Consider the following 13,602-nt stretch of genomic DNA (forward strand, 5'->3'; position numbering starts at 1 on the left):
AATCGAGAAGGCCAACAGGAACTTAAAAATAATTTTCTTAAACATACTACGATCACGTTCATTTTAAGTAAAGAGTAATTACATACTAATGATAAACATTATAATTATGTTATACAACTATATTAATTATGATTATGGTAATATATTATAATAAACCATTGACCTCAAAATAAGTGCCCCGCAAATCGTAACAAAACTAATAATTAATCGTCAACACTCAGATTTGAGATAATTTTGAGATGATTAATTCCCAAATGGTTATTATTGACATTCGAAATAGGGACACCGTATAAAGAATAATTAATAAATAGATATACAACAAAGTTATTTAGAAAATAATGTAACTTAAATTTGGAATTGAATGACGAGAAATTGATAAAATTAATGTAAAGCAAAATGTACTTTATATTGAAGAGAAGACAATGTATCTCACATACTGCAACGAGTATACAGACTTAACGTAGTAACAATGGAAACCTATTATCCAACTGTCGAGATAAAATGGCTTACCAAAAATTTATCTCGAATTAAAATTGGAATTTATCTTACTCTATTTCTATATCCTAAATGAAAATACATCTAATATTATTCAATGTGTTACCCAAAATATGGACAGATAAATCACAGCGGATATATTAATTATTAAATATAACATAAAATTAAAACAATCAACGACAATTCTACAAGACGGAGCTTCATAGAAATTATTAAGAAGAGGTATAATTCTAATATTTACTGTCTACACGCGTCTTTACTATTAGTCGACTGCGTGAAACACACGTAATTATAAAGCTCCATATGATATGAAATAGACGGCGCTATCACCGAACAAATAGTATTATTAATTTTTTCAGTAGAAAAAGAAATTGACCTTGTTTGGAAGTTGAAAGTTTTTAAGTAACTGCATTAGATTAAGTGTTAATACTAATCACCATATGAATACTATACGCTATCCGCGAATCTGTCCGCCCAGGAATGAGGTATGTGATGGTGCTTCCTCTAATACTTCTTTATTATAGACAATTGATATTTATGGAGTAAACTATCTACTTGCCTAAACTACAAATCAGTTGGATACCTATATTATTTACAATTATTATAAAATATGTTTGAAAGTGTATAAGTTATGTCAAACAACCGTTGTATTTATAAGAATGTAATAAGCCCAATTTTTGGTAAATGTTAAGTCGTCTGCCAACTAGAATTAAAAACAATTAAAAGAATATATTTTAGGCATCTTATTTTACCTAAAACTCCTAATAGCAATAAAATGTCTAAATAATTAAATGTCTGTTTTGTGATATGACCGTCTCATTTGTTCTTGTTTTGCTATAAGTCACTAAAGCGGCCAGTAAGCATTCTATCACAAATTCCGAAACATAAATGTATCAATGTTACTGTAGGTAGAGGGCATTAATGTATTCTATTACATTCATTCATTTAAAAAAAGTCCTTAATAATCGTTACTTATAAGATAAGTAATTATGTCATTACTTAAATGGATATGCTGATGAATGAATGCAAAATACATAACCGGATGTTTAACTAAAGTAAGTACTACATGACTATTATATTTTTCAGTTTCACTAGAACTCGGAAGTAGATTCGATTTGTTAGGACAAATATTAATAATACTCAATATAATATTTTTATGCCATAGAGATTCAGTACAGTAATTTAACACCTAGTCTATAATATCGAAAATTGTGAAATATGGTTATTGAAAATTTCAAATTGTGTACATGTTTTCTAAAATATAGAGACCGAATGATAAATTAAACAATGTTGAAAATTATTATTTGTCAAAATAATTCAATAAATAAGTTTAGTTCATTTGAATAAAAAAATTAATATGTGATTTTCAACATGCATTGCAAATTTAATTCAGCCAAGCTCAGTTACTGTTAGTGTATGACCTTAAAATTAATAATTTTCAATTTAAATTTATATTACAACATTACAAACGTTTACGTTTCTAAAATTCTTACAACACGATTATAAAATTATATATGTTAGATATCTGGCCCACAGTACAATCAGGCCAGAATAGAATTAATTATAATAAGAATAGTTTATAAAAATAAGCATCACTCGAAGGTCTAGTGATGACCTTCACACCTCATCGTCATGACCGGGGAACGTCTGCCAGCTAAATATTAATAAACACCGAATAATAAACACCGAATATTGCCAAAACTCGATGATATTTCACTGCTTTATTGCATAGTTCTTATAATATAATGCAGCTTTCGACTATCATCGAACATAAAAATTATAAAGGAAACTTTGAAAAAACTAAACCAAAATTCAGAAGTCCGATTAGGACAACAATAAACATTTGACAAATTGTTTATTTTGAATCTGACAAGCAAAGAAGAATGAGGACTGTTGAAAATAATAATAGTAATAAATAATACTCGGCGATAAAATCCCATATCACTGTTCTATATCGTCGAAGATAATATCTTCCAACAGCGACAGACACCGGTCCCCCCCCATGTTATTCTGTAACAATATTATTCATTTAGTTATTTAAGGAATCAAGGAGAAGAACGAGAGTTGTAAAGTTGGTCGTGTAGTTTTCGTAGTTTTTCATTATCATTTCACTTTAGGAATTATATTCAAATGCAATAAACAATATGCTACATAAATACAATCAATTGGCAATGATGTTTTAAATAATTCTAGTAGTAAAAATAACAAATATAAACAAGCAAGTTTTTACGGATATAGTGGATATAGATACAATTTTACATTCATTATATTTCTCAATACATTCACTCATGCTTTTCATACAATTTTATACATATTCTCTGCATAACCGTAAAAATTTGTTTCTTTACTAAAATATTACATTAAATGTAAAATACTACAAATATAACATCAGCAAGATGTTATATTTGTAGTATTTTTTTTCCTTCCATATTGTCATTACAAATACTACAACATGAATAAACGTCTGAATGCTTGTTCACCATCATTATATAAAAATAATTATGAATACTGCCAAACAAAATAAAGTATCTTATACGCAGCACACCATGTCGCCGTAGAGTAATAATTACATTGAATATTAAAATATAATAAATAACTAATACGATATAACATCAAAAGTGAATAAAGAAAAAGAAATACATTGTAAATTATATAGCAGTTGCACTTCAATGTTAAAAGTAAATTGGAATCTATCTAAATAAAGTGGAAGACAATGTATGTTTTTGTATTATCTTATTACGCACAATTATTGAAACGAAATATCCTACTGATATTACAAATGCTAAAGTTTGCCTAGATGGATGGATGGATGTTTGTTGCTCTTTTACTCAAAACCTACTAAATGGAACATAATGAAACTTTACAGTAATACATTTAATAATAATTTATAGTCTAATAAAAAATGGCAAAATATAATTAAAAAAAATATATATATATATACATGACTATTTGTTATATTGAGTTGTCACATGATCATAAAAAGATGGGAGGCCTAAATAACATAATTTATTCCTGCATGCTATGTATTTAAAATACTTACGTGGATAAAGATTAATAAAATTACAAACAATACTCACTAAATATCTCCTCAGTAGCCCTCTCGATGTCCCAGTTGTATGTGGATAGAGCAGCTCGTGCTACTTGCTCGGTCACTCCTATTTCGGCAAGTACTCTAACTTTTTGATTGAATTCATACACGGGTGTGGGCCCTCCAGCGTAAATATTCGTCCAATGCATCGCAGTCATTTGAAACATATGTGGAGTCTCTCTATACTGTCTGGCAACAACGGCATCCTGTGGGTCATTGGGCTCTGCAGATGCAAGCAACGCTTGGATAGAGAGTAGTACTGTCCGCAACGTAAGAGCAGCTGCCCATTGATCTTTGAGTATGTCTAAGCAGATTGCGCCCGTCACTGATGATACATTGGGGTGCCATATCTTCGTTAAGAAACGAATCTGGAAAAAAGATTTTACTTATAGTCATATTTTATTCTTATACATTTACTTAACACTTTTCTAGTGCATTACATCTCATTCATCATGTATGTTATATCATCATGATTGTATAAAAATATAAAATTATAGAGCAATACAAAACTTTATCACCAGTTAGTTGTCCAGTGTTAATATTTCAACTAAATATACATACATACACGCTTCTCTATTGGACACTATGAAACGCCAAATACTCCCATTCATAAATTATTATTTGCTTCCTCTACATTTATCAATCTATTCATAAAGTTTAGCGGTTACATACAAGTTTCATTTGGCCTTTTTGCCTTCTTATTGCGTGTAGTATGTCCCCTATTTGAATTCATTCTCAATGTATCTTTTGTTACATTGAGAATGAATTCAAAATGAATTCATCCTTCATCATTTCCAAAAGATTGTCACACATTATTTTAAATCTTTGTAACTATATTGTCTTTCTGTCTTATTTTATACTACCTTTCGTTTTACACTGCATATACTTCTCAAAGATAACATTTCCATTGCATTGTTCCTGCTTTCAGCCTTTCTCTAGCAATACTCACGATTTACTTTCATATATATGTTGGTGTTACTCTTTCAATTATGGCTATGCAAGCATAACTGAGCAGCAGCTATTTGTTCTATTTCCTACTTTCATTCTCTTTTTAATATCAATCTTACACTTTTCATGCATTGTAAATATAGAAAATCATTCACTTGTTCCACTGTTTCATTTCATATCATTATCTGCTATGCCATTGTAATCTATATAATGTATTGTAATAAATAAAAGTTATAGATATTTATTCTATGTATTTGTTTTCATAACTTTCCACTGTACACGTTTCGTTCACTATTGTCATCAACGTATATAAAAAAATAGATTTTTTATTCAATTTACTATTATTTTATTTTTTTTATTCAATGGTACAAGAACTATTTACTTATATAAAAGATAATTCAGTCATTTGATTGACAAAAGAAATTAACAACAATATCGCTAAAATATTAAAACTTTATTAATCATGAAAAAAATATCGTTTTATAACCATCATCATCAAGTAGTTCAATCTTTCACATATAATGATCATCTCATAATCTTGGCCTAAAATCAGTCTTAATAATATTGGAATACGAACTATAGTCGATAAGTATGTATTACGTCAAAAAAGAACGTGAATACGTAATTTTCAACGATGACGAAGCGCACGTGATGCACGCTCCTGATGCAAGCTGGCATTCATAAAGGTCAAAAGTCGAAGATGTCAATTTCGTCCAATTGATTTCTAAAACTATTCATTCACCTACAATACATCGTAAAGTAGCCGTGGAAAACTAACTTTTCAAGATCATTTATTTTTGCTACAAACAACAATCAATAGCCATTTAATATACAGTTGATTGCTGTTCATTTATTTATCATTATTGCGCTGCCCTTTTTGTTGACATGGAATATTATAAATCGTTACGTACATGATATATACAGATATTGTTATTGTAGGAAGATAAATGTATGGTTGATGAACTTTATAGATATTGAGTACTGTCCCACTAAAGAATCTTGTATTTAAATAAAATAATGTTTTCATTTTTGTGTTATCATCCATAAATCAGTTAAAACTAGTTCAAACGAACTTCACGTCTTGCCTCTACTCCCCAGTGCCGGATTTATAAATTGTTTATCTTTTATCCTCTGAAATCAAGTGACCGTCCTCCTTCTGAAATCCGCTCCTGGATTTAAATAGGCCATATATGGCTTATTTATAAATCCAGGATTGCTTCTCTCCCCCCCCCCCCCCCCCCTTCTCACACTGCGCTTTAACACAGCTGGTCAGCATTGTTAAACTGCCGCCACCACATAGTGTGTTAACCAAGTATAAATTCATCAACACTACAATTTAAACTTTATGTTTACACAGATGAAGTAGGAAATATATTAATTTTTTTTGTTAATAACGACGCTATGTGAATTGTCAAGGGGTATATTATCTTTACATATAAAAATTACGTGTCACGTTGTTTGTCCGCGATGGACTCCTAAATTACTGAACCGATTGCAAATTTGTACATTGTGTGCAATTCGATCCAACTTGAAAGACAGGATAGCTTACATCTCAATTTTATAGTCGGAATATTATTTTATTCTACAACCTTAGCCACAGCAACGAGTGGCCGGGTCTGCAGGTTAAATATATATATATATCTTGAACTGTACCTTAGGTGGATTGAATGGATACGTTTCTGGTACTTTTATTTCAAGGGTAAATGTGCCGCCTTGATATGGTGTATCTGGTGGTCCTCCGATCTCGCCCTTCAGCTCTGTCCAACGGTTTTCTATTAATTCCAATTTGATTGACGCTCCCGTAATCTGAAATAAGACGCGTCAAAAATGGATTAGAGTTTTTGTTACATTTAATTTTTTTAAAGGAACAAAAATTCTTAACGCTAATAGGCCCCTAACCACTATTGCAAATTTGGCAGATTGTCTGTTCCAGAGACACTGGATATCATTATTGCACTGCTGCGGACCCTGTGCTTCTGGACGTGGACATAGATATATGAACTGAGAGCATATCTCTATATATTATAATATACTAACATATAATAGTTTATAAGTTGTTTACTAACACAATATGGATGTAATCAAAATTAATTAAATAAATAAAATATATGCTAAATAAGCTATCTAACTAATATCATAACACTAAAAGTTGAATATAGTGTGTTTTTTGTCCTTTCACACAAAAATACTAAATAGATTTTGATGAGACTATACAGTTGACACATTAGCATACACATAGGTTATATTTTAAAGATTATGTATAAATTGGACAAATTTAAATAATAAGTGTCAAGTAAGTTCAGAAATAATCCTTCAAAAAATGACCTATCTGTATAAACTGTTTGTGAATTAATAAAGAAATAAAAAGACCTGATCAATTAATATACTCTAAAGATGGGCGAGCAATGCCCCTATTGTCTGTTTTTATCTCGGTAACAGGTTAACCAGCTTGTAACCAGAAGTGGAAAGGAGCTGTATTTTGGATAAGTTTTAAATTATTCAATGATGTTTCTACAGCATATTTTTAAAATTCATGTACATACACTACTTTTTTCATTCCTAACATTGAATTAAACATTGTATGTATCTGACTAACATTATGAACGCGAAAGTTTGTAAGTATGGATGGATGTTTGTTATTCTTTGACACAAAAATTACGGAACGAATTTTGATAAAACTATAGAGTAATGAAGCTTATACAATAGAATAATACACATAGACATAAGTAAGTGTGATGCAGACGAAGTTGCTTATTATTAAATATAATAACATAGGAAGGTCCTTATATTTAACTAGCCGTACACGCGACTACGTCCACGTGGAATTAAACTTTATATTTCTAAATTAAAAGTAGCATAAGTTAATCCTTATTACATCAGCTACCTGCCAAAAAAGTCCCGTCAAAATCAGTCTAGTTATTTCAGAGATTAGTCGGAACAAACAGACAAACAAAAATTGTAAAAAATTACTTTTTAGTTATGTACCATAATTACATGTGGTAAAAAAGGGTTATTTCAATATTACAAACAGACATACTAATTGTATGTATATGTATAGATAAATTAAAAATCCAGTCAGTCTTTGTTATAGTGAAATATTTGTCAATTAAAACATATCTGTTTTGATACAACAATCCTATATTTATTACCTACACTTTACTAATTTTTAGTTTGTTTTCATTAAACATACCCAGATTATTTCTGAGGAACTTACATTAATTTCTGATAGTGCTGATTTAGGAATCGCAGAAACCTAACAACTTAGGGAATGTCAATATATATCTCGAGACAAAGACAAACTACAGTTTAACATTAGTGTAACTTTGGATCGTCAAAGTTATTCTATTAATGTTATTTATTTTTGTTTTAAAATAATTGATTTACTGTTAATAGGATTAATTTATCACATTTTGAAATGAAAACATCAAATTGTACCTACTTAGTTAAACTGAAAGTATTTAAAATATTTGTTTATATTACTAGTACTAAAATTAAATAAAATTTTATACAGAAAAAGGTGACTGTTTTTATTTATTACTCCAAACTATGTTTAGATACTAGGCAGAATAACAAAAATAACTGGGAAACCATAAAAAAATTATAGGTATGTTAATATAAACTACTAGGGGGAAAGGCGATTGTATGGTGTGATGATCTTATTGCTAGCAATGTATCATGTCAGGTTAACCTCCACACAGTTCCCCCTGGAAGCCATTGTGATAAATTCTCGGTGAATTTGTCACAATGGGCTTACTCCTCACTAGTGCCCCGCTAGCGTAAACTATTAGCACAGGCGATTGCACCATTCCATAATCATCCATAAAAAAGGCCACTTAAAATCTAAGAAGTAAACAATTTCTACTGATTTCAACTGACTTAAAAAAAGGAAAAATTTAATATTAAAAAATTATTTATTCATGTTAGGAAGGACTTTTTAGCCGCTTGTGATTGTAATTTTTTTTGTATTACATTTTTTTCACCACCATCCAGTTTAGTATTTGGAATTGTTATGATTTTTAATGTTTTAGCTAAAAAATAAATATATTTTGGAAATTTGGTTTTAATTTATTATATTTTATCAAGTTTTTTGTAACAGGAAATATAATAATGTGACTAAACATTATTGTTCTTCTTATTTCTGTTTTAAAATTAGTTGGCATACTACTTATTAGATTAGCATTTAGGTAAATCGAAGTGCTTTTGCTGTAGAAATTATTGAACTTTGGAAGTGTTTGTTTATTCTTAGTAATGATGCTGATTGTATTTGTTCGTCTGGATATCTATTGATTCCCTGTGTTAAAGTATTGTCCGCATAATATAAGCAGTACCCGCAGTTTCAACTGCAAGAAATTTATAGCCTATTTATTAATCTGATATGCTATATTACTGTATAGTTTCATTAAAATTCATTTAGTGGTTTTTGTGTGAAAGAGTTATGTTTGTTACCATCCATCTATCCATCCATATTCAGGAACTTTTCCATTTACATTAACAGTAAGATTTTTTTTATTACCTATGGACATGAATGTGAACAGATTGTGATAGTTATGTTTATATTGTTTTGTAATATATGTTAATAAAACAATATATATAATATAATATATAGTGGTAATAATATTGTGTTGTGTTACTGTTGAATAATCTCAGGAGAAAGATATACTAAGTACTAAAATGGGTGCTTTCTTAAAAAGTAGTCTATATGTCAAGAAATACGCATTTCAGTAAGTATATAATAGGGACTATTGTTTTCAGTAATCTTATTTACAGCTCATATATTTTTTCAAACTGTGACTTAAAAGTGCTTCAAATGAAGAAGATAAAGGCAAGGCAATAATAAATTACATGTTATATACATAGGATTTATAAATTATAAAATAATTAATTATATTATAATCTAGGTAACAAAGGTACCTAGCACCTGGCATCCATTTTGATTACTATTTATGACCTGTGATTTCAGTCAGAAAAAAAAAGACTAATTAAATAAATAGATACATATTTTAACACACAACATTAGTGGGTAATAAAGTACGTAACTATATATTAAATATATTGCAAATACACTTTCCACTATCGATCGTTACTACTGTTAAAAATATGGTACATAAGTACAAAAATTACATACAATCCAAAATTTAACATATATTTGGATTTTTTATTTATATATGGCTGTATTGGTTTAGATAGATTCTCGCATTAGTAGAAACAATATTTTTAAGGAGAAAAGATAAAGTGACATTTCAAAACCTGCTGAATCACTGTAGTTTTAGTAACTGGCTTGAAGAATGGCTCAATATCCACATGAATATTATGAACATTTGGATTAAAATGAGGACCATAATATATCGTACTTTGTACTACATTGATCGATGTTCCATAGAAAAATACAAAATATGCAAGTAAGTGTCCAGTTATCAAGGCACGGTTTACATACTAAGATTCAATGGGAGAATAGTGTACTTACCTCTTCATTTTTCATTACCTCCTTGATTTCTCTTCTAATACGTTGCGCTGCTATATTAGCCATATTTTTCACTATTAAAATGTTCGACTATTAGACAACGAGCAAGTATTGAAGACAGAACAGAAACCGGAAGCTGTGTGACCAGAAAAAAATAGTTTTTTTTTATTTTTGATTAATCATAATCATGGATACAAGCTGTTCAGTCATAATTATTGATCGAAGAATGAATGTATGCTTAGATAACAATTATCAGCTTTTGACTTGAAAATATAAGATAGAATAAGTCTACAGTCAATAAATTACAAGTAGCGACCAATTCCGAACAGTAAGCAAAAACAAAACTTGTTTCTTATATAAAAGTTTTTTAGGAATCTCTTATATAGAGACAATTTAATACATATATTCTTAATATTGAGGTACTATCACGATGAAACTATAGTTAATAATTTATAACATTAGGTTTCTACTTTCTTCAGATTAGGCGATATGAAATACGCAGTCTTCCAGTAACATAATACACTTCAGTAATACCCTGTTAAGTGTTGCCGTTGAAAATAAAACAAAAGGTCTATGGTGAAGGTTCAAAATTGTATTCGTAGAGACAATAAAACTTCACTCATTCGTTCATTCGTTATAATTCATTCCACACAAGTCCTCTTCGAGACTCAACATCAAACCATAGACAGTATCATTGTCGTCGGCTTCGGAAACGCACTTCACAGGGCTTTATGCTATGGTCGATTAATTGTAGGTGATATATTATTTTATTTTGTTCCGTGAACGTATATTCGTAATATTATAACTAAATATGAATATAGAATGGTGATATCCGAACTGAAGTTAACGTGAAGAGACCTTTAGTGTTAACTTACTGAATTATGGCTTGTGATTTGAACTGTGTAAGGACAAAGTTATGTTAATTCTCTCCCCATGTCACCGGGTTCCACCTATGTACCTGGCACTGGCACTTGAAGGTGCGTTACTTGGTTGTATATGCATGCGAGAACAGTATTCACTTTCAGTTGTTATTGTTTTTGTTATGTTTTCATGAAAGCGCTTTGTTCATCAGTTTTCGGTAATATAAATAATTTAAGGCCTAACGGGAGTCAAGTGTACGTTTCTTGATCTCGAGACAGCATTCTTTTTCTTTTACTTGAGTGATACATTAGTCTATTTATATTTTCGTTAATTGTTTCGAACTTTGTTTTTGTCGTAATATTAAAATATTGGAGGCAAATCGAAAACTGAGACATTTGTTTACTAATAATACACCGTAGCGTAGTAATTTTGAACGGATGCCTCTTACATTCATTTCACTTTCATGATATTTGAGGTACAAAAATGAAACATTTTTGTTTGCTTCTTACTAAAAACTTTAATATATTAATTTTTAACACAGTAAGATGTTATTTTGGAATATACTTAGTACTTTCAGTTTATATGCATGTGAAGTAAATTTAAAATGAAAATTTATGGACTAAATGTTTTAAAATATAATTTATTAAATAACCAAAATTCATAATAATAATATATGGAATTCAGTAGCTAAATGTAGCCTAGTCAAGTAGTTGTAATATGTTTATTTTTAGTCAGACATTATTATTGCCATTGAATTAAAAATATATATTTTATTTCATTTCTATGGTCTGAAAGTAATATTGACAGAAAAATATTTTTATTGATTTATTATTTTTATTCTACACCGAAAGTGAATATTATTATAAACTTGTTTTTTTTATAATAATAATAACTCTGACCAATCCACACGGTCCCATCTAGTCCCAAGAGACAATTATACTCATGAATGTATATTTGTACCATATGAGAAATCTAATGTGCCACCATAAAAAATAAAGTGGTGTTAATCTGCTAGACCACAGAGACTGACAATAGAATATATTAAGTGTATACACAGTATTTTTAAGCACAAACAGTACACAGTATAATTAAGGAAGTAAAAGAAAGAACTGAATAACTGATAAAATAAAAAAAACACGCCCACCCAGAGTATGAATTCCTCATAATATGCAGAGAAGAGGATGAAGTATGAAAAAACTAGTAACGGTATTTATGAGCAGAATGAGTATTTAAAATTGTTCTCCATCATGTATATGAAGGAATAGAGGGTACCCTTTTGGGAATATTGAGTTTACCATGTAGAATAATATGACCTAGCAGTAATCTAATACTCAGTTCCCTAAAAACACATAATAAATTCCTATTACTGCGACAAAACCTGTTGTTTATTCTTTGTTGAGGATTGGTAAATCAACAGCTTGAATAATAATCATTAGTTCCTCTTCGGTTATAAAAATGATACCTTCCACTGCACATTAAATATGTGTGGTAATATGGTAGCTAAAACAATGAAAGTAGCCACTCATTTATTGTATTAAAACTGCAATATCTCCAATTGCTTTGACTCCAATGACAACAGCCTTTACTACGACTAACTATTCTACTAAATTTACAATCTCCTCAATCTAAAACCACCATATTGGAAAGAAAAAAGGTGGAAGGTTAGGTAATATGTATGTAGGAACTTTGTAGCAGTTCCTATTGGACCTAAACGGAATGAACTGTAGAAATGAGGCTGCATGTAGTAATCACAAACCTCAAAAAAAGTCTTGTATGGAATTCTATGAAAAGAAAACCTCAGCTTTCATATTAGCATATTGTAAAACGCTACATAACGTTGCTGAGGATAGTGAAATTACACTACACACAGTAAAGAACTAGCTGCGATATAGCTGCTTCTCAGAAGCAGCAATATTGCAGCTATCGCAAAAGCAGGCGGCGGAGTGGGAGCGTAAGCGTTGTTCCGTCCATCCGCTCCTGTAATCCACCCCAGTTAGGGTTCCGTAACGTGACGTGAGGGTCAGGCGTAACGGTCGGGGACTACCAAGCGCCTTCGGGGATCTACAAAATATTTTTTGTGCAAACGGTCTCTGACTGTTTCATCCACTACATCTCAGGTACTATAAAAAATAGCAACATAACAGTTCCTTAATTAATAGGATCAAAGGATATTTCTAAAAGTATTAACGATCACCATTATGAAATCATTTTCTGAGTAACTAAATTAAAATAACTGATATAGCCGCAAACGTAAGTAAATTAAAAAAGTAATAACACGTAACTGTTCCGCAAACTTTTTGTACTTAAGGTACACCTATCAAATCAAGAAGTTTTAATGGCACATCAAAGAAAAACCCAACGTTTACTTAAAATGTTTATTGAGAAATTTGTGCCTTTTTAACTGAGCGATCAAAATTTAGAGCAAATGATGATAAGGCTCCACTTCGTTTTCCGTTTCCGCGGCACTCTAACTAATGACCACGATACACCAGTGTGCTGCGGCACAATGTTTGCGAAACTGTGTACTAGATGGAGCAATGACCTCAAGTCTATTGCCAAGATTCAGTGGTTATGGCAAAGGACACTTCATTGGGATTGTATGGAGAAGACCTACACCAAGTTCAAACCAAAGAGGTTGAAGTAGACTTTAGAAGCAGAAATTGGCAGGGAAATAAGGAGTAATCTATAGAACGTTGAAGATCGTTTTTAATTTCCCCACCAATGATACGCTTGAAACGACGAAAAGTTT

The 13,602-nt window shown here is 30.3% G+C and overlaps 2 protein-coding genes across 4 annotated transcripts in view; one reads left to right on the forward strand and one right to left on the reverse strand.

Moving 5' to 3' along the window:
* Positions 1-2,174: 2,174 nt before the first annotated feature.
* LOC131849256 (ubiquitin-conjugating enzyme E2-22 kDa) lies at positions 2,175-10,207 on the reverse strand. Its single transcript, XM_059199289.1, has 4 exons — positions 9,996-10,207; positions 6,185-6,337; positions 3,573-3,951; positions 2,175-2,505 (listed from the first exon to the last, which is right to left on the reverse strand). Exons 1-4 carry the CDS (start codon positions 10,056-10,058, stop codon positions 2,501-2,503), a joined length of 600 nt encoding a protein of 199 aa, XP_059055272.1. The 5' UTR covers positions 10,059-10,207; the 3' UTR covers positions 2,175-2,500.
* Positions 10,208-10,703: 496 nt separating this feature from the next.
* The window catches only part of LOC131849169 (discoidin domain-containing receptor 2-like), a 57,775-nt gene continuing 54,876 nt past the window's right edge, over positions 10,704-13,602 (forward strand). For all 3 annotated transcript variants that reach the window (XM_059199172.1, XM_059199174.1, XM_059199173.1), the window contains exon 1: positions 10,704-10,969. The gene's annotated coding sequence lies outside the window, so the exon portion shown is untranslated. The remainder of the gene's footprint in view (positions 10,970-13,602) is intronic.

This window comes from Achroia grisella, unplaced genomic scaffold (genome assembly GCF_030625045.1).
Source record: "Achroia grisella isolate CSIRO2021 unplaced genomic scaffold, CSIRO_AGI_Agris_v1 utg640, whole genome shotgun sequence".
NCBI classification, from domain to species: Eukaryota; Metazoa; Arthropoda; class Insecta; order Lepidoptera; family Pyralidae; genus Achroia; species Achroia grisella.